Source organism: Mytilus edulis, chromosome 6, assembly GCF_963676685.1.
Source record: "Mytilus edulis chromosome 6, xbMytEdul2.2, whole genome shotgun sequence".
Taxonomy (NCBI): domain Eukaryota; kingdom Metazoa; phylum Mollusca; class Bivalvia; order Mytilida; family Mytilidae; genus Mytilus; species Mytilus edulis.
The window spans coordinates 69,457,153-69,483,331 of NC_092349.1; the positions used below are offsets into that span (position 1 = coordinate 69,457,153).

Genomic DNA, 26,179 nt, shown 5'->3' on the forward strand with positions numbered 1-26,179 from the left:
TGACAACATAGGTGTTTCCTTTAACATTCAATTTATAAATTTTTATTTTGCCATTTATTTTGCATGCCGAATCGATTTGCACGCAACTGCGTGTTAGCGTATAGGGAGCTACGCGCCTAAGTCAAAGACAATGCAGATTGTTTGTATTTATAGCTATGGCGGGGTTTATTATCTGCTAAATTAAAGTATCATTGCCTGTCAAATTCATTTTCACCGATTTGACTCTAATTCTCATATTAATTTTAACATACTGAAAGATATACACACATTACATTCAGTTTGAAATAAACAATCTACAAAGCATAGACTTGATCATATGTTAGTATTTTGTATGCATTTTAGTGTACGCTATCTTATCAACAATTGGAATGACCTCCGAAACTTCCGACGGTCACAAAATCTGATATAAACATATACAATTATATTAATACATAACGACAACGTGCAGCTGAACTTTATTTACACTGAGTACTGATCAACACGAATTCAACCAACAACCGGAGTCGATCTCGGTGTGATGCGAGATATCTGTGATATAAGTTTGAACGGGTTTGTTTTTTTATTCTATGGGTAAGATAATGGCTCCTATCACTTTTTAACTACTTGTTAAGGCAATGGCCTTGCCAACAATTGTTATACCATGCACGTGGATCAATTGAGATGCATGTGTGTTAAGTATCACCACCTCAAATTAAAAAGTTCAAGTGTATTATATTTTATAATGCTAGCTCATTTTGCATTTACAGTGCCCCCAAAAGTTTCGATTCTTAACGGTCAAACCATAGATATTCATGAGGGAAAAGACTTGACTTTATTTTGCCAATGCGAGTCCAATCACGGTATTATACAGTTACAATGGGAGAGATTGACCAACGAGAAAGGGTTTCGAGCAGACATTTCCACAGAAAATTCCACTTTAGTTATTAAGAATATAAACCGACAAGAGGCAGGACAGTATAGATGCACGGTAACAAACAAAGCTGGAAGTAAATCAGATTACGTCTCAGTCGTAGTACAGTGTGAGTCTAGTATATAATATATATAGGTTGTTTGTTACTATTTTTCATGAAGCATACCTTTCGTCCGTTAAATTTTCCACAATACATTTAGAAGTCAAATGATAACAAAATTGCACATATAGTCGACAAAAATCAATGGATCCTGATGATAATATGTAATTTACAGTTATAAAAACTGTTGGCTCTATTCAAATTTAAAGTCTTCAAATTGAAATCAGAAAAACAAATCAATTTGAAAAAAATGCAAAACCAGAACATATGTATCCTTAGCGCTATTAGAAGAAAAGCAGTGACTGTGAGAAATATGTTTCAAAATCCGTCACAAACACGCAGTTGGGGTCTGTTAAGCTACTGTGTCGGATAAAATATTTTAATGGGCTTTACTTACCCGAAAGGAAATAAACAAAAATAGCAACAATTGATATTAAAAAGTCACAAAAGTGTGTTGAAAAATACATTGGCTAAAAATATAAAAAAGTTTGAACAATATGTCCACAAAACATTACCAAAACTAATGCCACAAGAAACCCCAACAAAATGTCGGGTATTCTCATGTGAACCTCTTTTCTTGTTACTAATTGCAAGTCAAATTTCGGTAATAAGTCGTATTTTGTGTAATGTGGTCACAAACGAAGAGGCAAGATGGCCAACATTATTTTTAGGAACCAAAAACGAAGATTACCCGTAATTATCCCAGAAACAGGTATTCTGCATTGGTCTTAAAAAAAAAGTCTCGAATGAGTCAAGTTAACTTTTTCAGAGTTAACGTCATCTTAATTTACCGATCGAATACTTTGGTTTAGAGCCTTATATATAAGCAGTAATCGTAATTTGACGAATTTGATATATTAATAAGGAACACAAGTTCTGCAAGTTACTGAAAGATGTATACCGTATTTTGGGGATACTAGCTATAGACTGTTAAAACATGACGATTAAATAATGTAGTCATCTCGGTTGTTTTAAAGTTTACATCTCAACTAAATTGTCGATTATTAACTGTGATATTCTTTATATTTCAGTACAAATGAATAAATTTCAGAAAATGTCACACAAAACAAATAGTAGAGGAAATTATCTTAAAAGTTAAAAACTCTTTTTACAAAATAACACTAGCTTCACTGCATTGTAAGGTAAGGGTCATCATTCGATGAAAGACAAACAGGTGTTGCCTGATCATAATCTGCATACACAATAACAAATGCCAAAAAACCTCTTCAAATTACTTCCAATATTGTTTGAATGAATTATTTATCAGTAATATATTTCTGTGTTTCTTTTTTAATGAAATATAGAAAAACAAATATAACTTATGTAAAATTGACTAAGATCATGTATCTCTTCATGATTTGTCTATGTTTGATGTTAATATGAACTTATCTATAATGGTTTACTTTTATAAATTGTTATTTGGATGGAGAGTTGTCTCATTGCCACTCACACCACATCTTCCTATATCTATTATCTGTATATAAATACTTATTTTTACAGACCCACCAACAGTAAAATTCAAATTTGAAGAAATAAAATCTAGCAGAGAATTACAGTGTATACCTGAAGGTATTCCTGATCGTTACTTTTTTAGTCAATGGGAACATAAATCTGCATATTTGGAACATATTAGATTTCTCCATGGTTCTGGGAAACTTGTCATTCCGTTTGTAAGCGGTGAAACAGATCGACATCATGACATAGGAATTTACATTTGCAATGTTTCAAACAATGTATCGTTCAGTGAAAAACGATTCATCTCTGCCAACTATCATCTCAATGCTAGTGGTAAGTTTTTTTATATATATATAATTGTGCAAATCACATAAGATTACTTCTGCAAAGGTGTAGAAAGAGGGGAAAGATAACAAGGGAACAAATAACAAAAATCAAACTGTGAAGAATAATAGACTTTGGCCAAAAAACAAGGACGAAGAGACAAACAGTTCTGAAAACATTACACGGGAAACTGAAGTTGAGCGAAAACCGAGCTTATCTCAGGTTTGCTGCTCTTTTTTTCCCATTGATATTCTAACAAGGACAATTAAAAATCTGGTAATAAAAAGAGGTTGGATTGTTTGCTAAAAATGGAACATATACTTCTTTTCTATTGTATTCGTTGTCATACATGTAACATCTTAATGGCATCCGTAGAACTTTCCAAGGGATGAGTCGACTTTAATTATACTATTCATAATAAAAACATATTTAAAAATGTGCCATTCCATAAAGTAACATTTAAAAAGAAGATATACTTTTAACTAGGAAATTGTTATAACATTATTTTGTACTACTTACCTGACGATAAATTGAAAATGTAAAGGTGGAAAATAATTCATTTTATTCTTCCATGCAATGATCTATGCTCTTCAACTTTGTTCTTGTTTGGCTTTATAAATATGTTGATATGAGCATCACTGATGAGTCTGATGTAGACGAAACGCGCGTCTGGCGTACTAAATTATAATCCTGGTACCTTTGATAACTATTAGTAAAATGGAAAGTACTCACAGATATTTAATGTAATCATTGTAGTATCAAATAAGATTATGAACATTTTTATTTTTCTTACTGCTACAATAAAGATTTGATATAGGTTTCAATAAAAGCATTCTTAAAATGGAAAATCTTATAGAAGGATAAAAAAATAAACGACGAAGCTTACTATTGAATAACTACCTTTTGACTGTAATATTTGTTTCTATCTACAAATCCTATGATATTTCTGAATCAAAGAGAAAAAAAAATAGATAAATTTGAATATTTAAAGCAGAAATTCAATATAGTGATGAAGTCAATATATAAAAAAACATTGTTTAAAGCAATAGTGTGCAATGAATATATTAGTCACGTTAAAAAAAACAAGGGATTAAATCACAATCTATATGCTTTAATTTTTTACTGATATTTTGTTATTGATATCTTAAAAACGGTAAATTATTTTCTAATACTAAAATTGTCAAGCTGGGAAGCATTTCTGATTGAAACTGTTCTATGTTGTGTCATGTGTACTATTGTTTTTCTGTTTGTCTTTTTCATTTTTAGCCATGGCGTTGTCAGTTTGTTTTAGATTTATGAGTTTGACTGTCCCTTTGGTATCTTTCGTCCCTCTTTTACGTCATTTAGTTCATAACATAAACACGATTACAATCTCGAGAACGTTGATTTTTTTGTCTGGCCCCGCAACGAAGTTGTCGTTGCCATATAGATTTACCCTTGTTCGAAATTCCGTAATTCCGTAATTCCGAAATTCCGTCATTCCGTCATTCCGCAACAAACCATTATACCATTATACGGAGTTATTTCCTAAACGCCTTCAGATATTGGGCTGATTTTTGGTTTTTCAGTTAACCATTATGAGTTACAGATCAACTTAAAGTTTCGTTCCGCTCTGCTAATTTTTGCCGAAATTACAGGCTTTGGACTTTGTTAAATTGTTGAAAATCACAGTTTTACGGACTTTTCTAAAAGCTTTAAGATATTGGGATGAGTTTTGGCATGTGAGTTAGCCAAGATGAGTTACAGATCAAGTTTAAGTTTTGTTACCCTCGATTAATTTTTGCCGAAATTACGGGCTATGGACTTAGTTAAATTGTTGAAATCACAGTTATACAGACTTTTTTCTAAAGGATTTCAGATATTGGGCTGATTTTTGGTATGTGAGTTACTCATGATGAGTTACATATTAAGTTTAAATTTCGTTCCACTCCGCTAATTTTTGCCGAAATTATGGGCTTTGAACATTGTTAAATGTTTGAAAATCACAGTTATACGGACATTTTTTTCTAGAAGCCTCCACATTTTGAGCTGATTTTTGATATGTGAGACCACCATCATGTTTGTGTCCACATGTGTTATTGAAATTGCAGATTTTTCAACTTTCAACTTCAAGACGGGGCCATTCCTGTCGCTTTGACACATCTTCAATTGAGAATGGAAATGGGGAATGTGTCAAAGAGACAACAACCCGACCATAAAAAAAAAACAACAGCAAAAGGTCATCAACAAGTCTTCAATGTAGCGAGAAATTCCCGCACCCAGAGGAGTCCTTCAGCTGGCCCCTAAACAAATATATACAATTTCAGTGATAATGAACGCCATAGTAAACTCCAAATTGTACACAAGAAACTAAAATTAAAATAATATAAGACTAACAAAGGCCAGAGGCTTCTGACTTGGGACAGGCGCAAAAATGCGGCGGGGTTAAACATGTTTATGAGATCTCAACACTCTCCCTATACCTCTAGCCAATGTCGAAAAGTAAACGCATAACAATACGCACATTAATATTCTGTTCAAGAGAAGTCCGAGTCTGATGTCAGAAGATGTAACCAAAGAAAATAAACAAAATGACAATAATACATAAATAACAACAGACTACTAGCAGTTAACTGACATGCCAGCTCCAGACTTCAATTAAACAGGTTGAATGATTATGATTTCATCATATGAATATCAGGCACAATCCTTCCCGTTAGGGGTTTAGTATCATACCATCATAACATATATGAGAAGAACATAACCCGTGTCATGCCAACAACTGTTTTTTTCTAAATAAATGTGTTTAGTGCCGATGCAAAGACCCTATAAGTGAATCAATATTAACGCCAAAATATGCAATCTTTAATGACCTGACAACAGTATCTTAACTATATCCCTTCTTAATAAGTCTATTTAAAGGTTTTGTTAGTTTCTGAGGTAAAAACTGACATTGTTGTGCTTCATAAAGAATATTTCCATACAAAAAATGGATGTGAAATACCTGAACGTATAAGAAGTCTGCATGTTGAGCTATATTTACGAATGATGTCCTTATACCGATGATAAAATTTAGTAAATGTTTTGTCTAATCTATATTTGAATTCTTCTATTAGTTATACTATACAAATTTAAAATAATATCGAAAAAAGAAAAAAAGCTGGTATTATTGTTTATAAATGAAAGGTTGTGCTCACCTTTCTCTGTTTTAATAGAATTGTTTCTGTAAATCTATGATTGATTGATTGATTGATTGATTGATTGATTGATTGATTGATTGATTTGTGTTTCAACACTTCTGTTTTATTTTGTGGCAGTCAGTTTATTTTGTGTTGAAGAAACGGTTTGTTCGAAGAGAACCATCGACCTTCGATCCAAAAAATGACAACCTTAGTCAAGTTTAAGATTGGAATCGACCTCACCTGCAACTGACGGGATTACTCACAACATCAGTGGTGACAGAATATTCGACTACTTAGACCAAATGGCAGATCTAGGCACAGGATGTTATAATTCATATTTTTTTTCTATTTTATGCAAGAAATCTAGCTAAAGTTAAGTTACTTACAAACTGAAGGTCATTCATACAATATTGTACCAAGGAGGCACTGGTCACTTCTTCATGACACAACATCTGGAAGTCAAAAAGATAACAACGGAAATAAGTGATGATCGTGAAACGTTTATCGAATAAACGCGATTCTGTCTTTTACACAAACATGATTTTGAAGTTATGCAATGAAAGGCTTTTTTTTTACTTCTTACTTTTTTGATTTGATCATCACTGACAAACCCTTAATCTTTCTAGAGAAATTCTGTGCGTAACATTCTAAGAATATATTCCTCTTAATGAAATGGCGAAAAATCGTCAACCTTTGTAAAAATAATTAAAAGGCTAGCTGTGGTATGATTGATAATGAGACTAATTTAGATTTAACTTATTTTATGAGTGTTGAAGTTTTGAAATGGTTATTGTTGTTTCACATCACTTAACTTGATAAAACTTAATATAAGGACGATAGTTTACTCGAAAAAAACGCTTACATATGTTGTAGATGTTAAAGACCTATATCGATAGGCATTTGTGTGTATAGTCGTTTGATCGCTTCCTCATACTTTGTTACTTCAATGTTTCAACGCGTTATCAAGTTTATTATGGGAAAATTGTAATTATGCAATTGGCACTTCTTTTTCTGGCAGTTGTCTTAACATAACTAGGATGTAATGCAATAAAAGTTCCCTTGTAATTTTAGTTCCAAACGGAAAAAAATAGTATATGGAATATCATTTCCACATGAAGAAATAATAAAGTATTCGTACTGAACTGACTATGACATATGCTGCTCAACACAAATTATTCATGGATCTTGTTTTAGGAAAACACATATACGCTGAAGATGTAAAAGTTTAAGTTGGGTTTTTGTCGAGTCTACGACTTTAGTTGCAGAAAGCTCAACATAGGTTAGTGATCCGGCGGCGGAGGTCGTGGCGAAGGCATTAACAAACTTCTTAAAAGCATTATATTTTAAAAAGTGGAGGAAATGGATCTTTCATACTTTGTATTTAGAGGTCTCATGTTACGTAGTTTCTGTCTGTCACATGTCCATTGTCCTTGAACTCATTGTCATGGTTCAGTGAATACTTGAAAAGAAAAGTTCAGATTTTTTGTAACGTTAGTTTCTCTCTTATTATGAGTAATAGGATAACTATATTTGGTAAGTGCGTACCTTGCAAGTTCCTCATGTCCCTTAGAAAGTTTTCACTTGACCTCAACCTCATTTTATGGATCATTGAACAAGGCTAGGTTTTGGTGGTCAAGCCTATATCTCAGATCAGAAAATATAAGCAAAAAGTTTTGTATATTTGGTGTATGAAAGTATTGTAAGGTGTACATGTCCAACTGGCAGGTGTCATCTGACCTTGACCTCATTTTCATGGTTCAGCAGTTATAGTTGTGTTTTGGCCTGTTTTTCTTATACTGTGTGCAATGCGTCTACTATATTTGGTGTATGAAATTATTGTAAGGTGAACATGTCCATCGTGCAGGTGACCTTGACCTCATTTTTATGGTTCATTGGTCAAAGTTAAGTTTTTGAATTTTGGTATTTTTTTCTAATATTTTATGCAATAGATTAACTGTTTTGGTGTATGGAAATAGTTTATGATGTAAATATCAGTCTTGCTGGTTTTATTTGACATTGGCCTCATTTTCATGGTTCATTGATCAATGTTAAGTGTTTGTGTTTTGGTCTAGTTTTTGTAACACCAAAAGCAATATGTCAACTAAATTTGTTGTATGGAAGGATTGTAAGCTGTATATGTCTGTGTGTCAGGTTTCATCGGACCTTGGCCTCATTTCGTGGTTCATATGTCAGAGTTAAGTTTTCTTGGTTAAGTCTGTTTCTTAGACGCCATAAGCAATTGGTCAACTATCTTTAGTGTATTGGATGGTTGTAAGGTGTACATGTATTTCTCTATTGATTTATCTTACCTTGACCTCATTTTCTAAGATCAAGTTAAGTGTATGTGATAGTAAAGCTTTATATTCCGGACTATCATCATAATATCAATGGTTATTAAAGAAGTCTTTATTTGTATTCAGGAAATCCTTATTTTGTGACTTCAAACAATAAAACACAATATTGCAGCGTCAGACGAATCTGTAACATAAGTGTTGATTTTGTGAGTTTTCCTTCAGCGACGAATTTTTTCATAATCTTTAACTCTACTTCAAAAATCCAAAGAAATTATGTTTTGGAAGACACGAAAACAATGGATACAGTGTATGACAAGAATATTTCAGTGAAAGCCTATAGGTTAACAGTATTTCTGGATGTAAATACAAAAGATGATTATGGGATTTATACAGTTTTGGTGACAAATTCAATAGACCAAGGAAATTTCTTCGTTTTATTGAAAAGTGCAGGTAAGATTATTGTAATTTTGAATATACATATGAATATAGTGTGCGTGTTTGGGGAGGAGCTAGCTTCTTATCTACGTTTAGCTCTACCAAGTCAAGAGTATGGCAGTCGCTTTTCACTTGTTTTATTGATTGATTGTGTTTGATTGTTTTCAAATTTTATGGAATTCCCATTTTGGAATTTACCTTCAGTTCAGTATTTTTGTTATAATTTAGATCTCATATGTAAACAAGTAAATCGTAGTTAAATAACATGTATCATGTAAAGCTATTGTAAAGCTCACACTGCTGCGTGTAGTTTGCTACTACCGGCCAAAGAGTAATGTATCTCTTAATTACAAGCCAAAATTATCAATGTGTGAAAGCTATAATACCAGTATGCATGAAGGCTATCTTAAGGAAATGCATTATTTTCTGTCACTTCACCGGATTTTGTCAAAATGAAGTAATAGCCTAAGAGCAGTTCAAAAGTGCAATAGTACTTAACAGTATATTCTTATTGTAGATCGAAAATATCGCGCTAATTATTAAACATATCTACACTAATAAACCAACAACCAATGTTAGTATTGTTGATAAACTGTTCAAACAATTAAATCAAAGTTAAGAAATAACTAGATGAATAAAACCCAAAAGTAAATAGACCGTCTTTACGAAATAGCTGCCATTATTAGTTTCGTAGAAGTAGTCAAACAGACTTTCCTATGTTGTGTCTTGTACTATTATTTGTATGTTTGTCTTTTTCTATTTTAACCATGGCGTTGTCAGTTTATTTTCGATCTATGAGTATCAGTTTGACTGTTCCTCTGGTATCTTTCGCCCCACTTTCTCCAACAAAAGATATATTAACTTTTAGTTTGAATTGCTTCAAATAATAAATTCCTTTTATTTTGCAGACGAAGAAAACATTATGGCTTACCTTGGTTTGCTTATACTAGTAGTTCCCATTGTCGTACTGTGTGTTGTCTTATATTTGCATCACAAGCAAGGTAAAATTTTAAAGATGTTGTATTTTGTATTGCGTTTTTTATAAGATAATTTGTATAGTTTCAAATTAAGTTTTAACAAAAAAAAAGGTTAAAAACAAGTCGAGCGTAATACGAGTGTTTATGTTTTGTCATAATTTGCAAGCATGATAAATGGATTTGACTACAATCTAATGTTGTCTAGTCTATATAAAAGGATGTAAGTATGACCTACAAGTTCAAACAAAACAAATAAGAAGCTTTATCAATACAACCACTGGGTCAATGTATATGAAAATCATCCCCTTGGTCAATGCATAAATAAATCAATACCTGATATTTGAAACAAAAGTGTAGTCAAGCACTACGTCTACGATAGGAGCTTGCAAAAAAGCCTTTTTGCGGAAATCTCATATTTTGACTCGTGTTGTAAATATCGTTGGTTTTAGGTAGGACTTTAACAGATGTTTAAGATTTATATTATACAAAAGAAAAACTATAATTGAAAAAAAATGTTTTCCGCGTTATAAAAAATGAAAAGCTTGAGAATCGCTTAATATCGATAAAAATTGTGTGTCCATATCTAACCTTTGGTGACACATCATTTTTGTATTTTTTCTATATTGAATAGTGTTTGGTTATTTTGGAATATTTACTTAAATGAAATAATTAGTATAAGTGTGAAAAACATGTGCAAACATTTTTGCTCAGCGTATAAGCAATAATTTGGTTTTTATAGTATTGTAATTTGCAGTATTTTTTTATATTCTAGGGTGTATTTGTAGATTTACAAACATAAGGTATACCCTTATTCTTTCTAAGTAAAAAATAACATAAAATGTAATATGTTTAATTTTTAACAAATAGCACAATTTCTGATCTTTCTATGTGGCTATTCATTTCAATGTTAAATGCTCAAAAACTATCTTTGAATACTAATCACGTTTCCTTTTCTACTTTCGTAAAGGTAAAAAGGAATGCATTTTTCAAATTTGTCCGATCTGAAAAGTCTGTTATTTTATAGTCGATTATTCTGGTTGTTAATAATATACAAAAGGTTCAATACACAAAAACGTCAACATGAATTTTAGAATGGTAAATTGGGCAACATATAATTTTTAAATTCGACACCAATCAGAGCTTAATATAGTGTGTAGAACATCAGCTTTTGTAGGCGAATACGTCTTTCAGTTTGTTTAAACGTCCATTAACGTTTAAATTATAGGCGTATCCTTATTTGCTTATTAAAAGATATTGCTGTAGAATGGTGGTGTAAAACCAAACAGTTCGGAAACAGAGGACGATGGTGCATCTTTCGTTGAACATGTATTACGCTCAGAAAACTAATTAAGTAATCATATTGAAGACGCTAATTTATTGCATAGATAATCTTATAAATGCAAAACATTTGATCGAAAATAAAAAGTCACAGTACCCAAATTACACCCATTTGGCAAAAAGAGCATCAGAAATTTTACAAGTTTTGATTCAGACTAAACGATTCGTATTTTAATGATTTTACATTATGCATGTCTTTCAACATAGCATTAGTATCCGAATCATGGATCGTTTGGAGATCAGTTCAAACTCGTTTTTCTATGATTTAATATAAATTCCAAATAAAATTGGTACACAGCTACTTTTGTATAGGTACTATTCATGTACTATTTCTGTACTGAAAATATGTAGTCCTGGAAATTTACGTTTAATATTTAGTACTATAATTTCTCTACTTTAGAATTATTGTAATATTTAGGTACTTGTATTTTCCAGTACTTGATTTGTACTTAAAATATTGGTACAAAAATAATAACAAAATGATCACAGTATTCCAGTTTGAACATCAAAATTTTATGAAATTTGACATAGACAAACTTTCAAAATGCTGAAAATGTAACCGTGCAACCAAAAATCTATAGTAATTAAATTTCAAGTACAAATCAAGTACTGTAAAATACAGGTACCTAAATAATACAATAATTCCTAAGTAACAAAATAGTACTGAATATTAAAAGTAAATTTCCAGTACTACATATTTTTGGTACAGAAATAGTACCTATGCAAAAGTAGCTGTGTAGAACCACATGAGAATTCTACAAAATAAACAATAATGGAAACGTTAGCCTCGATCATAATCAAACGTATGTGAATAAAAAAAGACAGAGTTACAATGTCCTTCTGAATTTCACATATTATCTATGCATCACTTTTTTTTGTTGTTGTTTAAAACTTTTTACAAATGTTTCAGAATAAGGGGGGTTTGTGTGCACATACAAAACAATTTCCGATTATGGTTATTTCTCAGGGCATACCTAAAAATATTTGATCGATATAGATATATAGAACTTTGATATAGATTTGAAATAAATATGACAAGAATTGTATGAGACAGCTCTCAATGCAATGTAATATATAACTTATTATACGACTGCAATTAGATCGTTTAATGCTATGATGTCGTCGTCTGCGTCGTCTGCGTCGTCTGCGTCGTCGTCCGAAGACACATTTGGTTTCCGAGCAATAACTTCAGTTTCAGTAAGTGGATCTCTATGATTTTTTTAAGAAGGTACAATACCACAAAAGAAAGGTTTGGATTGATTTTGGGGAGGATGGTACCAACCGTTGAGAAATTAGGGGCCCAAAAGGGGCTCAAAACAAGCATTTTTCTCATTTCAGGATAAAAACATGTGTGTATGAGTATTTCGATTGCTTTGAAATTTCATTTTGGGGGTTAGGTGCCAACAGTTAAGGAATTAAGGGCCTAAAAAGGGGCCGAAAATAAGCAATTTTGTAGTTTCTGGACAATACCTTATGTGTAAGTGTATGGATCTCTTTGGCATTGTACCGCAAGGTTCCATATCTCTAAGGGAATGCTGTGATTTAGTTTGGGGATAATTGCCCCAAACATGCAGGAATTGGGGGCAAAAAAAGGACAGAAAACAAATATTTATTTTAGTTCCAGACAGTAACTTGTGTTTAAGTGCATGCATATCTCTGAAATTGTTCTACGAGGTTCCATACTACGAAAGGCAAGGATTGAGTTTGGGGTAATTGCTTCAAGGGGAATTCAAAAATTTTGTGAGGGGGGTTTACATTTTTTTCTAAATTCTAATTTTTCTTTTAAATTTTTAAATTTCAATATTTTCAAAAAGAAATATTCATTTCCACATTATTGGTCAATAGATTTGTAAGATCTTTGACCATATTTATTTTGTGTCAGACACCTTCATTTTGTCAAAAATTTGATCACAATCCAAATTCAAACCGTATCAAGCTTGAATATTGTGTCCAAATTTGCCCAAACTGTTCAGGATTTCAACCTCTGCGGTCGTATCAAGCAGCACTTAGCGAAGCATTTCATATTTTCAAGGCTATAACTTTTTTTTTAAGTTGATCGGAACTTCTTATCGAACCTGTTCATCCATTTCTGATATAAAGCTATGATTTAATTTGATAAAAATCAGGGAAATATTTTACACGTGAGAGCGCTAACAATATAAAAAAAAGATATGTGGTACAACAAAACCGGATAGGCAAACTCACGGATGGACAGACGCTCTTTATTTTCTTTTCCCTCGCAACGCGTGGTGTTGGTGACACATACAATGTCAAATAAGATACATTTCGGATATTCTTATGTTTTACATAATCAATATGTTATAGAGAATTTGAAAAATAAGGGAAATGTAATTATCTTACCTCCTATACATTTCTAGGAATAGTTGGTTAAAAGCGTCCTTGTGGAGACCGTGTATATTTCATATTTCAAGGGAGGTTGGGCTTATTTCATACACGGTTAGTAGTGGTGTTACGTCCCTCAATATTCCATATTAGGTTAGAAGGGAGGCGGGGCTTATTTCATACTCGGTTAGTAGTGGTGTTACGACCCTTTATAAAAACAAAACAGTACTGAGAAAAAATCTTAAAGGTTTCAACTGACGAAGAAATTGATGATTAAGATTGAAATAAATTCATAAAACACATTTAAATCTAACAATTTGTTACTGTTGGCCTCTGTTTTGTATAATCAATGGAAGTAGTTTCTTATGCTAACAGTATTGAACATGTTGAAGACTTGCTCATTTTGATAGGTCACTAGTCTAAATTTTACACGTTAAGGTAGTGGGTAAGATAAATTCGTTACATAGTGTGCTAGTGACGTAAAACGGTATATATGGGGTCAGTTAATTCCATATGGGAATTAGAGCCTCGCTCTCACACCATATGGAATTTACTGAACCCGTATGTACCGTATTAGGTCACTAGCACACTATGTAACTGATAATATTCACTTATTAAATTCTGTGAATTTGTACGATTATCAATCTTTCTGTCTCATTCAGTCAAGGAAAAAGTATAATACCCTTCAACTTTTACAGACTTACTTTGAGTTAATCAAGATGAGCAATTCCCAAAGAACTGAGGAAAATTTACATTGCTATATGAGGAACTAGCGAAAATTTGATGATATTTTTGAAAATATTGCTAAAGACCAATAAAAATACAAAACGACTTCATTTAGTTTTTAATGCATGATATATTTTTTAATAACTGTTAGTGGCTTTGAACTAGCTGTCAGAAACTGTCAGTACTCTCAGATCAGTACTCAGTGTCTTTTAGTTGTTGATATATTGAAGTACCCGGCCATGTCTATTCTGTGTTTTTTTAAATGTATTTCTTTTTGTATCTATTTAATGAGTTAAGCCTTTTTCAGCTGATTTTTAAAGTTCGTTCTTATCTTGTACTGTTACACCACTGTGCCAGGTTAGATGGAGGGTTTGGATCCCGCCAACATGTTTAACCCCGACACATTCTGTATGTATGTGCCTGTTCCAAAGCCAGGAGCCTGTAATTCAGTGGTGGTCTTTTGTTGATATGTTACATATTTGTTTTTTCGTTCATTTGTTCTACATAAATTAGGTCGTTAATTTTCTTGCTTGAATTGTTTCAAATAATTTCACATTTTGGGGACTTTTATAGCTGACTATGCGGTATGGGCTTTGTTCGTTGTTGAAGACCGAACGGCGACCTATATGTGTTTAAATTTCTGTGCCATTTGTACTCTTGTTAAGAGTTGTTTTATTGGTTATCATGCCTCATCTCTTTTTTTTAAATCATATATCTAATTCGTTCAAATGTGGTTGATGCGTCAGCCGGTTTTTGCTAAAAAGTGTAACTTAAATTGTTTGATTTTACAATAAGATATAAGCCGGTACTTCGAGCTGCTACTTAAGAGTAGAAAATCATATGCGAGGATTTAGAAGTGATTGGTTGAGGGCATGTGTTCCAGTCACAAAGGGATAAAGGCATCGCATTACAAGATTGTATTAAAGCTATGGTATTATGAGACCATTTGTGCTTGACCAAGCCAATGATCAGAATTATAACTTGCTAGTTCGCGTGGTCAAAATATGTCACCAATCAATTCACACTATTCTGACTCAAAATCATACTATGTTTGTAAGTTTGATCAGTAATTATGAAATCTGAAAATTGTTGTCTTATAAGTAAGCTACGTGTAAAGTTATTTTGATCCGCAGATAATAGCAAAGTCAAAATACAGTATTTAAAGAAAAAAACTTCGCGTTAGATTTGCATTTTATTCAGGTAAAAAAAGGCACAAGTAGGTCACCTTTATCATTTTTCATGATTCACATACTTATTCATATCTTATATACTGTAATTTACATCCGTACTATAAGATGTGGATTAAAGTTTTATATATTATATCGTCTCTATAAAAATCGAAGGGAAAATACACTTTGAATCATATTGATATTAATGTAAGTATGACGTTCTGCATGTGTGTAGATGTGAAAAATATGGGTGTCTCTAGGAAAGATTAACAATTAATGTCACAGATGTCACCCAAATTTATTATATAAAAAATAGTGAATTGTTGTTTTTAGTTGGGAACATATGCTTTTTATTCATAATCACTCTAACATGTCGCTAACCAGTAATGTCTATTGAATGAATATGTTTTAAAAAGATAATGGTCCATCAATTTCAAGAAAATAAATTTGTAATGTTAAGTTTTTTAAGTAATTAGGACTTTATCAAATGTCTGGCAATATTTTCAGTCATTTTATGAAATTCATCACGATATATGCGTTTTCAAAAATCACAAATAATATTAGTGATTTTACAAATTCTCTGTATCATAACTATGTATCTATTTATTATTATGTTCTTGCAGATGTTGCAAGTGGCATCAGTTTATAAGCAAAGGTATGGTCATTTTGAATTGTAGACTTTAACAAATGTGCACAATGTCATTTTGTATAGGATTTTATTTTATTTTGTATGACCACTATTTTTGGTAATCTGAATAACGACAAAAAATCCAAAGATTGTCTATATGTTCTAAATATCACATGACAAAGGTGTGTCGGGTATAATATTACAGCACCGGTATAGTGTTAAAATGTGATTATATATGGCAAGATTTATGAATAAAGAAACCGAGCTATGTCAAATAGATATCATCCAAAAAAGTAAGCAGTTTCTGTATACGTAGTCATTCTTTTACCTTTGTTCCCTCTGAAATTCTACAATAAATACAAAGAAGACATCTTTCTGCTGTTGGTCGATGCACAAAAATTAAACACATTAGAAAACCCTGAGACGTGTAAGAGGGCATGGCAGAATTTAATTATTCAACACCTGCAATGAACTTGTATACGGTTAGTTTGAAATTATTTTAAATGGATGGTATACATCCGTTAGGTAAAAACAATAGTTTTATATTCTTTGTATTTTAAAGCAGAAATTATTGGTGAAAATGAATTACACGAATTGCAGAACAGTTTAGGACAAAATCCCGCAGTCCGAAATACAAACACACCTGCTTCTTCCTCTATCGACAGGAGAAACAGTCGGAACATAGGACAGGCAATTTCATACTCGGAGACACAAAAATGTAAAGTGGATCTTCCAGAACGTAAAAAGCAGGATAAAGGTAAAACATTAAGATTTGACATCTCACATTTCTTAACAAAAATTACAAATGTTCTACGACTGGTCACATGAACTCTTTTAATTTATCTGATTTCATATGTTTCCTTGCATGAAAGCATTAATGAATCTTTGAATGTGTACTATGATATTTTTCAAAGCAAATATTATAAACAACATATGCTTCATTATCGACATTAGAGAAATGATTTCATGTGATTTCCTTGTAATCCTTAAATACGTACACTATTCAGCTTTCAAATTATATTCTTGATTGTAATGTTTCCATTTCATTGATTTGGTATATGATACCAAATGATGATTTATATACGTTTTTTTTACTTATTGTATTTAACATATAAACGCGTCTTTCCTTCGATATAGTATTCATTACTTTGTAATTCTATCCATGTCTTGTACTCTTTTGTTTCTGACATTCTTCTCTTATTATTGATGTGTTTCCCTCGGATTTAGTTTGTAACATGGATTTGTTTTTTCTTTATCTATTTATGACTTTTCAACAGCGGTATACTACTGTTGGCTTTATTTAAGTGTGCATTTCGGAGTAAAATGATATATAAAATCCAATTTATTTCTGGTACATGTAGTCTGAATTATATGTGTTACAATCGGATGAAGAACCTTGCATCGTGTAACTTATAATAAAGGATGGATAAACAAGTTTACCTCTGTCCGTAAAAAGTAAAATAGAAAAAATACCGAACTCTGATGAAAATTGAAAACGCAAAGTCCCTAATTAAATTAAAAAAAGCAAAAGCTCAAACACGTCAAACATGTGAAAAGAATTGATAACAATCTTCATATTACTAATATGTACAGGCATTTTCTGAAAAAGAAAATGACGGATTGAGCCTAGTTCAATAGATAGATAAACAGTCGCATGAAATTCCATTACATCGAAAACAATGTGTGAACAAAACAAACAGACATGATAAGTAAACATTCCAAATATCCGGAAACAGCAGTCAACGTTATGTCATTATCTTAATCATAAATATGCATAAAAAGAAATAGAAAAAGACATAAAAAGAACATTGGAAGAAACGAAAGACAAGAATATAAAAATGCCCCATAGTACAATAACACGAGACGGGATGGACAAGTTTCGAGCCTCGTCAAATAGATATTACCAAACATAGACTAAACAGTAAAGGTAATAAGTTACAAAGACAAATAAAAGATCACTATAATACTTATTTAAGATGATGAACAACGACAGTACCTGAAATATATATATTTCAAGACCATCGTGTATTATTTTTCAAGTTGATACGGAATATTTATCAATAAGTTCTTGATATCTTCCGATGAACTTTTTTTTCATCATCATTTCCTCAGACATTGGTTATGTTTTGTAAATTTTGGTAGCAGCTGCCAGCTCTGGAATGCCGAAGAAATCCTCCGGTAGTTTAGTTTAAACATATTTATTTATAGTGGATTGGGAAACAAGTTTTGCAACTTATATTAATCCCTTTCCACTTTGCGGGTGCGAGTTCGTCCTTGTAGCGGCATTAGCCTACTCTTTTTCGAAATATACAAGGGTGTCTTTAACGTGCAAGAGATATGGCTCTCTCTCAACACGGGTCAGCCATTTATCGTCCCCTTCCTACGGACTATCATCGTTTCCTTAAGACCATACTCGCAAATGGTGTCGAGGGAGAGCCGAAAATTGAGTTCCTGAAATTTTCATCCCAAACGGGAGTCGAACCAGGAACCTTTGTGTTAGTAGTCCGATGCACTAACCACTACACCACGGCACTCATAACTGATTTATGTCGTTATTTTTCTTACAATCTATAAGTTATCGCTTCTGGATATACGGCACAAACTGTTATCTTATCTCGTCATATAATTGGCCATATTTTGAAAATAATATGTTAATGCTTTGCACATACATGGAGTTATCGTTTCATGTTTGCAACTACCAATCGTTATGTCGTGATAACTATGGTACAAATCTGCGACATACTGTGTAATATATTTCTTCTTCATTCTTTGCTTTGGACTTTTAAGTTCCCGTTTTCCATTTTGAGAGGGGGTGTATTCTTCTTTGAGTTAGCTGCTTAGAATAGCACATTTATTTGTTGACTTTCTTTTATTTATAGATATATATTTATGTAATGCATGTAGTCTCAAAAGAGTTTTCAATTATTTTTTTTTTTGGGATGAAGAATATTCTCTAGTTGAATAAATTTGTTTTTCCTTGCAGTAGGTATAGAAAATCCTTACAACGATTCTGGGATTGAAGAAGTCAAACCATCAGTGTCATTGGATTGCGATAAAAAGGTTTATATAATACACATATTGCATGTATTTAAGTGCATGCGAATATTAATATGGATGGGAGTAACATTATAAATATCTATACACGAATGTGTATTTCATTTCTTTTGAAACTATCCAAATATTTTATCTTTTTCTATCTTCACATTTCTGGAATAATATTTAAAACAATCAAAAGGCGAGAACATCTAAAACAAGAAGTGTTCATATTTTGTTTTGAACAATATTTAATTGTGTCTAACTGACCACAAAAACAAATACCAGTATACAAAACATTAACATCTAACTAAAGACATGTCAACACGAACCCATACTGATCGAAATACACAAATGAATGTCTTATTGAACAAAAATATCTCAGGAAACTGAAAACGGAGTAGGATAAGCTAGTTTGAAAGGTAATAAAATTCCCTCTGCACATGCTGTTGGTCGGTGCAGAAAAAGGAAAACGTTTTATACAATTGGACAAAGGTAATCAAAGATATAGTTGTTGAAATGCTCCCACTCAATGACGATGAGTAACTTTCTAAATATCCTGATAGAAGAAGTATAAACCAAACATAAGTTGCTCAAGACATTATCATTTAATGTCATTAAATACCATTCTGTGCTTCTTTGTTACATATTTGTATGTTTTTGTTAGTGATTAAGATTATAGCACAATGTTGACTGCTGTATTTTTGACATTTTTACCTATTATGTCTGTTTGGTTTTTTTCACGAATCGTTGTCAATGTAATGGAATTTGATGCGACTGTCATACAAGTGAGAGGTTTAGCTAGCTATAAAACCAGCTTCAATCCACCATTTTCTACATTAGAAAATGCCTGTACATGTTTAAGTCAGATATTATTATTATTTTTTTTTTAATTATATATCTTTTTGTAGACTTCTGATGAACTAAACTATATTGAGGTTAATTTCGAATCAAAACCAAACGAACGTCAGTTCAAAATGCATGGTATTGACAAGGAGACTGATTATGTTGAAATTGATTTCTCGAAAAAAGCTTGTGCACAGTCAGACACTGCAAATGATTCGAAAAGCGATCATGACTCATCAAGCAGTGACGATATAATATGGTGAGGTGAAATCAAAGCCACTAGTACGTCACTATGATGTCGGCTCTTTATTGGAGGATGACGTGCAGTTTGAATCAAATTAATCATCTTTTTTATCATTAGAAGTTTTCTAGAACATTTACTATTATTATTATCATAACTATTTTATTATTGATGCTATTATGTATGTAAATGTTAAACAGATAAAAGCTTGATAGGAAGTATAGGACGGATATTCTGAAAAGACATTTATGAATATTTACTTCTACGAAATCGTTTGATTTTGGTTTTTCTTCATATGGCTGTCATACATCTGGTATGATACAATATCTTCAATGAATGAACACTGTAACCTAAATAAACAGACCTCGAAAGTTTCAGCGCACTTTCGTAAACTTTATACGAAAGGTATAATTATTGTTACGTTTCTTTTTTTCAAAAAGGGTACATTAGATGATTTCCACATTATGTTCTTTAAAAAGGGGAATCTTAAAAATCAGGATTTTTTTAATGCATGTTCTTCTCTGTATAGTCATCACCTGTTGCAACGGTGTATAAGATCTTTATACTGTTACATGCCTTACATTTTTTATATATTGTAAGACAACACATCTAACTTTGAAAACAAATATAAAACCAAGTATTAAAAGTAACATTTAGGTATGAAAAGGTAAACGTCAACGATAAAGCAACTTATTTTCTCATCTGCATTTTTTGTTCAACCTCAAACAAATCATTTGTGCATTTTGATTAACTGTTTTTTACAGTTTTATAATGCCAACCAAAAAACATTAAAATACCACGTATACTTGACTGAAAATGAAATTATTTCTGTACTGAATGAAGAAAACAACATTGTAAAAAATAACACTTGCGGTAACCGTCTAAAACAATATTGAGATGTTAAGCTTTTTAGAAACATACCAAAATTTATCAAGATTATTAATTTTACCTATATCTTTAGCGTTTAAACGAAAATAATTGTATTCATGTAGTGCAAATAGAAAAAAAATACCCACGCTCCCCTACTGTTCTTCTCATTATTTTATAATATTTAGTTTAAAAGTATTTTTTTTTAAATCTTATAAAACCTGTAAATGTGTCATAGTTTTTTTTGAAAGAAAAAAGGTTAAATGCATATTTTTTTTATTGAGAATCATTTTCGCCAAGTTTTCAATTGATTACACTTCAAAACAAATGACCTTTTATTGTTAATTCTTTTAAAGTTCTTTATCTATAAACTCTCAATTTATAACAGTGTTTTGAACAGCGGTATACTACTGTTGCCTTTATTTATTTTTAAAGGTTGTGGGGTTTTAAAATAAAGGAGCGAAAATCCTTAAATATGATATTAAGAGTTTATTAAAATTTGATCAGTAGCAAAACGATTTCAATGTGGCATGCAAATAAATTCTGATAGAAGTTCAGTCTATATTTAAGGAAAATAGTAGATATTGACTTTGTAAAACTAAAACAATGTCTTGTAATTGCAAATTCGAGTGAAGTGTGTATACTACTAAAATTTTAACAATACATGTAATAAAAATGATTTAAACAAATCGTGTTTCCTAATGGTATGAAAATAAAAGCATTATGATTCTTCAAATAGACTTACACTGGACATTTGAATTTGATTTGTGCATCTTCAGGTTTTCCCATCCTCTTTGTTGCACTTTAAATCGATGTATTATTCCATGAAACTGAAACTCAACGATACAAAATCTCAAAATGCATCTACAGGTAAACAATCGATCTTAACAATTTACATATGACCTACTGAATCTAGAAAAGTTTTAACAAATGTTAACAAAAACTGTCAATTATCCTCCATTTAAACCAGTCTTTGAATGACAAATCATTGCAGTTTATCCAAGACAACCGGTGGCAAGGATCCTGACTGAAAACGATACCGATACAAAACAATTGCGAAATGTACACTCCATACGAGAAGTCAACAAAAACACATGCAAGGAAAAGAAAATTAGCAAGAATGAAGAACATTTCGTTCCTTTGTCATTAAAGTTAGCTTCGATGATAGTTATGGGAAATTCTAGTTTTATTTTCAGTAAAATTTGATAGATGGAATCAATATATTCACTAAACGTTGAATTATTTAGTGAGAGGACATCATCTATATAGCGGCAAATGAAGTTAAAGGATGATGCTAGTTTCTATTTTACTCTCCCTTAGAAAATATTGTATGTAGGCAACCTATGGTTCTTTCATCAGAATATTTGTTTTCTGTTATTTCACACTTAATTTAATTATTGCACTATATATTTAAAGAGCGAACGACACCTCAAGAAAATAGCGAGGTAGTTTGAATAAGAAAACAAAATCGTTTAGGAGTTGTCTCCCATTGGCCCATGTCTATAAATTGAATAAGAAAACGTATTTTCTCAAGATCACTGGGGCTTCAAGAATACTTAATGATTTTTTTTTCAATGACATTGTGTATATGTAACTTTGTTTAAATATATATAGGAAGATGTGGTATGAGTGCCAATGTGATATGTATATATATGGTTTTTTTTTTTTATGTACTTTAACCTCTCTCGGCATTCCAATCATTTACTTTGTATTTTTGTGAAATAATTCATTTCAATTATTTTTGTCCAAATTGTTGATTTATTTATTTGAGCGAAACTAGTGAGTCTTTGGAAAACAAAAGGAGCTGGGGTTTTTTTTTCGTCGTTTTCTGTTTGATAATGCTGCTATCTGTCTTTCTTGAATTTATGATTTTTGAATGTCTTCTTTGTCTCCTACTGTTTTTCGAACGCCATTAAAAATAAATGGATTGCTTCAACTGAATCTTCAATATCTTAACATGATATCAAAAAGTATAAACGTGTTCATAACATGCATAACGTAAAGTTCCGATTATAATGTGATCTTTTTTACTGTAGGGAGGCTAGTGCTTTAGAAAAACCAACAACCAAAGAAGGACTAACCATAATATACGAAATTAAATTAATGTATTGGGACGACGGTTCAAACAGTTGAGTAATTAGAAAAAACGCGATGCTTAACAATATTACATGAACTTTTAACGGAGTAAGACGACATGATAAGAATCCACTTTTATGAAAGGAATTTACATGTGGGGCCCGATAGTGAAAGTGTCATATTTACATAAAGTAAAACGATATTTGTAAACTCATCGTATATATTAAAAAAAAAAAAATTCGAGGATTGACATTTTGTTCGCCAGACACTCGTTTTGTCTACAAAAGACTAATCAGTGAAACTCGAAGAAAAAATAATTTTAAGGTTTAAATAAAAGCCCCAATAAAGTAAGAAGTTGAAGAGCATTTAGGACTCAACATTCCAAAACGGCTTTGTCAAATATGGCAAAAGTAATTTATACCTTTGATAGATTTTAAAAAATGACATTTATGCATTATGATAGTTTTAACGGAGTTTCTATTTAAACAGATAAAACACAAAATGACAAACTATACAAAATGAGCTCCGTAATGCATATATAATCGTTTTAGATAGTTTGAGTGCCCTTAGTTGGAAACTACAAAAGAAGAATATTTAAAAAAATGGTTTCTTATGTTGATAATGTTGCAACAATAGTCTTAGTTTCTCTATGAGAAAAAAACACCGTGTTTTTTCAATGAACATAGTTACAAACATGATAGGCCGTTTGAATGCTACTGGGTTTACAAACTGTGGTAGGTTTTTATTATACAAATCAAGTGCCATTTTTCTCCGTTCTGTGCTCTCTTTAGTTCAATTTTGCGAAATAGCAAGAAAATCATTTATTATATCGAAAAGAATAAGCACAACGACCCGGCCTTTAATAGGTATTATGCATCAATTGATGACTAAGCCGCATGTTAAAAATTAGATTTTTATATACAGAATATCAACTGTACATTTTTCAGAATTTTTCAAATATCGTATTTATTACTAGTATTCATTCGTTGATTATTTCCCACACTTTGTTACTGTTAATGTAGATAAATCTTCCGTTAATTTCATCTTTGGTCCACTGTGAACACATTTCAAATAACAATAATGCATTATTATGAAATAGAAAGTCAATTTGATCCACAGTTTGATTGTTGTCGTGTTCTTTAATAGGTTTAAATGGTATTTAAAAAGCGTTAGCGGTCCATTTAACAAAAAAAAAAACTCAATATTTATAAATTTCACCTGGTTATAATAGATCAAGAAATAGAAAGAGTCACGAATTACGAGCCCTTTTGTTTTTTATGAAAGTTTTATTCTTTCAGTAAGGTGAACAATATTAAAGAAACAATGAGTGTTTTTGATTGTTTAGTAATGAACACTAGGAAATATTAGTTCGTGAATACTTTGTCATTTGGGTTAAGAAAATTAACCCATAGATTACAATAGCGGGTGTTACTGAATCGCAGTATTAGTTTTGTATTTAATTTCATTCGGTTTTCAAAGCTTATTTTCGTTTCATACACGATGCACAGGAGCTTCAATTGGATATGAAATGATTTAAATTCAAATCTACAGGATAATTTGTTTTTGTTGTTTGTGATTTCCAATGAATTAGTATGACGTGCAGTGAATAGTGTCAAATTAAATGGAAATTTTATAACGATACCTTTTCACGGTATTATCTAAATGCTTTAGTTGACAGTAAACTTTAATTAGAACAATCCTATTGAAATAACATAATATTAATATTTGATAAATGTGTATAGGACGTGAAATAAGTATTTGACGAGCTAAAATAATCAATCCAGCATCAATTGTCGGATTTACATTTTTTACCTGACATCTGAAGAATAAAATTCCAGGATCAATGTTATTCTAGTTCTGCATGTCACACGGCGTGATGTACAATTCATAAAATTGATAGCAGCCGACTGCAATATGGATTTACGATGCAACAATCACCTGAACAGAAAATTGTTTTATTAAGAGGATTACTTTCTACAAATCGTTGGGACACAATTGTACTTCAATAAAGAACTTTATAATAGTCGTGTATTGGTGCCGACAATATTTTCATTAACGGGTGGAGAAGGCAGATATTGCAATATCAAGCTTCGTCGACTTGGGATGTACTTTATATTTATTAAGGACGTTTGATTCGGTAGGAGTCAAATATTTGCAATATATCCTAATGTATGGTGCAGTGTGGCGAATTAATACCCTGGACTATAAATATTTTTACCTGACACGATGACAGTCGTACAATACCTAACGATATGTTTTTCATACCGAACAAAAGATTAGTTAACATCGTTTTAAATGTACATGATTTTAAGACACATGATACGATAATTATTTCATACAGCGTTTATTAAACATTGAAACAAGGTGAAAAGCCAGAATAAAAATGAAATGTAGGAAAATAAAAGAAATGAAAAAAATGAAATTTAAACATCACACTGGCAATAACAGAAATGGAAAATGTGAGTGTGGATTAGAGAGTATATTGCCTGAAATGTTACCATGGTATTTGTTCGTCATAGTACTGTGTATCAGGATTCATTATGTTCTTCAACCCAAAAACTGGTGGCTGCTTCATCCAGATGAAATATTCCAATCAGTTGAAGGTATGATATACATTTATTACGTCATAATTCATATCCTGCACACAGACAGTGCATTCGGGGTTTTGCCAGACTTATCTTAGTTCTTTATGGCAATGTTTAAACTATCAGCCTTAGGTATAAGAATGCCTTAAAGGGGTATAGATAATTTATAAGGCATATCGAAACCTGCAAGCAAAGTACGAAAATGAAAATGAATTTCGTAAATTTACTAAACTATGGTACGTTAAAAAATCATCTCTCTATTTCTTGTTTTCATTCAGATGTATTAAAAAGGAAGGGTATTCACACAGATGAATTAAGAAAAACAAATTAAAGCGATCAACTTTCTGTACATTTGCACACTACTCCACAACTTGCTTTTCCTTCCATGATTAATTTGATAAAGGTTTGCTCACAATGAAGCTATTGAACAAAAGGTTCCAAATGGTTATGTTGAAAAAAGAAACAAAAATCTCAAATATACTGAACTCCGAGGAATATTCAAAACGGAAAGTCCCCAATCAAATGGCAAAATCAAAAGATACAAAGCATCAAAGCATCAAACGAACTGTCATATGGACTTGGTACAGGCATTTTCTTATGTAGAAAATGGTGGATTGAACCTGGTTTTATAGCGCTAAACCTGTCACTTGTATGACAGTCGCATCAAATTC

At 31.6% G+C, this 26,179-nt stretch overlaps 1 protein-coding gene across 3 annotated transcripts in view; it reads left to right on the forward strand.

The window, feature by feature from the left end:
• Positions 1-26,179, forward strand: part of LOC139528262 (uncharacterized) — a 55,419-nt gene that overhangs the window by 15,889 nt on the left and 13,351 nt on the right. Inside the window, exon 2 of one of the 3 annotated variants that reach the window (XM_071324156.1) lies at positions 25,296-25,526. In XM_071324156.1, the coding sequence (XP_071180257.1) occupies positions 25,307-25,526 (220 nt within the window). In that variant the 5' untranslated portion in view covers positions 25,296-25,306. Of the gene's footprint in view, positions 1-24,152; positions 25,527-26,179 lie in introns of those variants that run through there. The other 2 variants (XM_071324155.1, XM_071324157.1) reach the window with 2 other exon arrangements.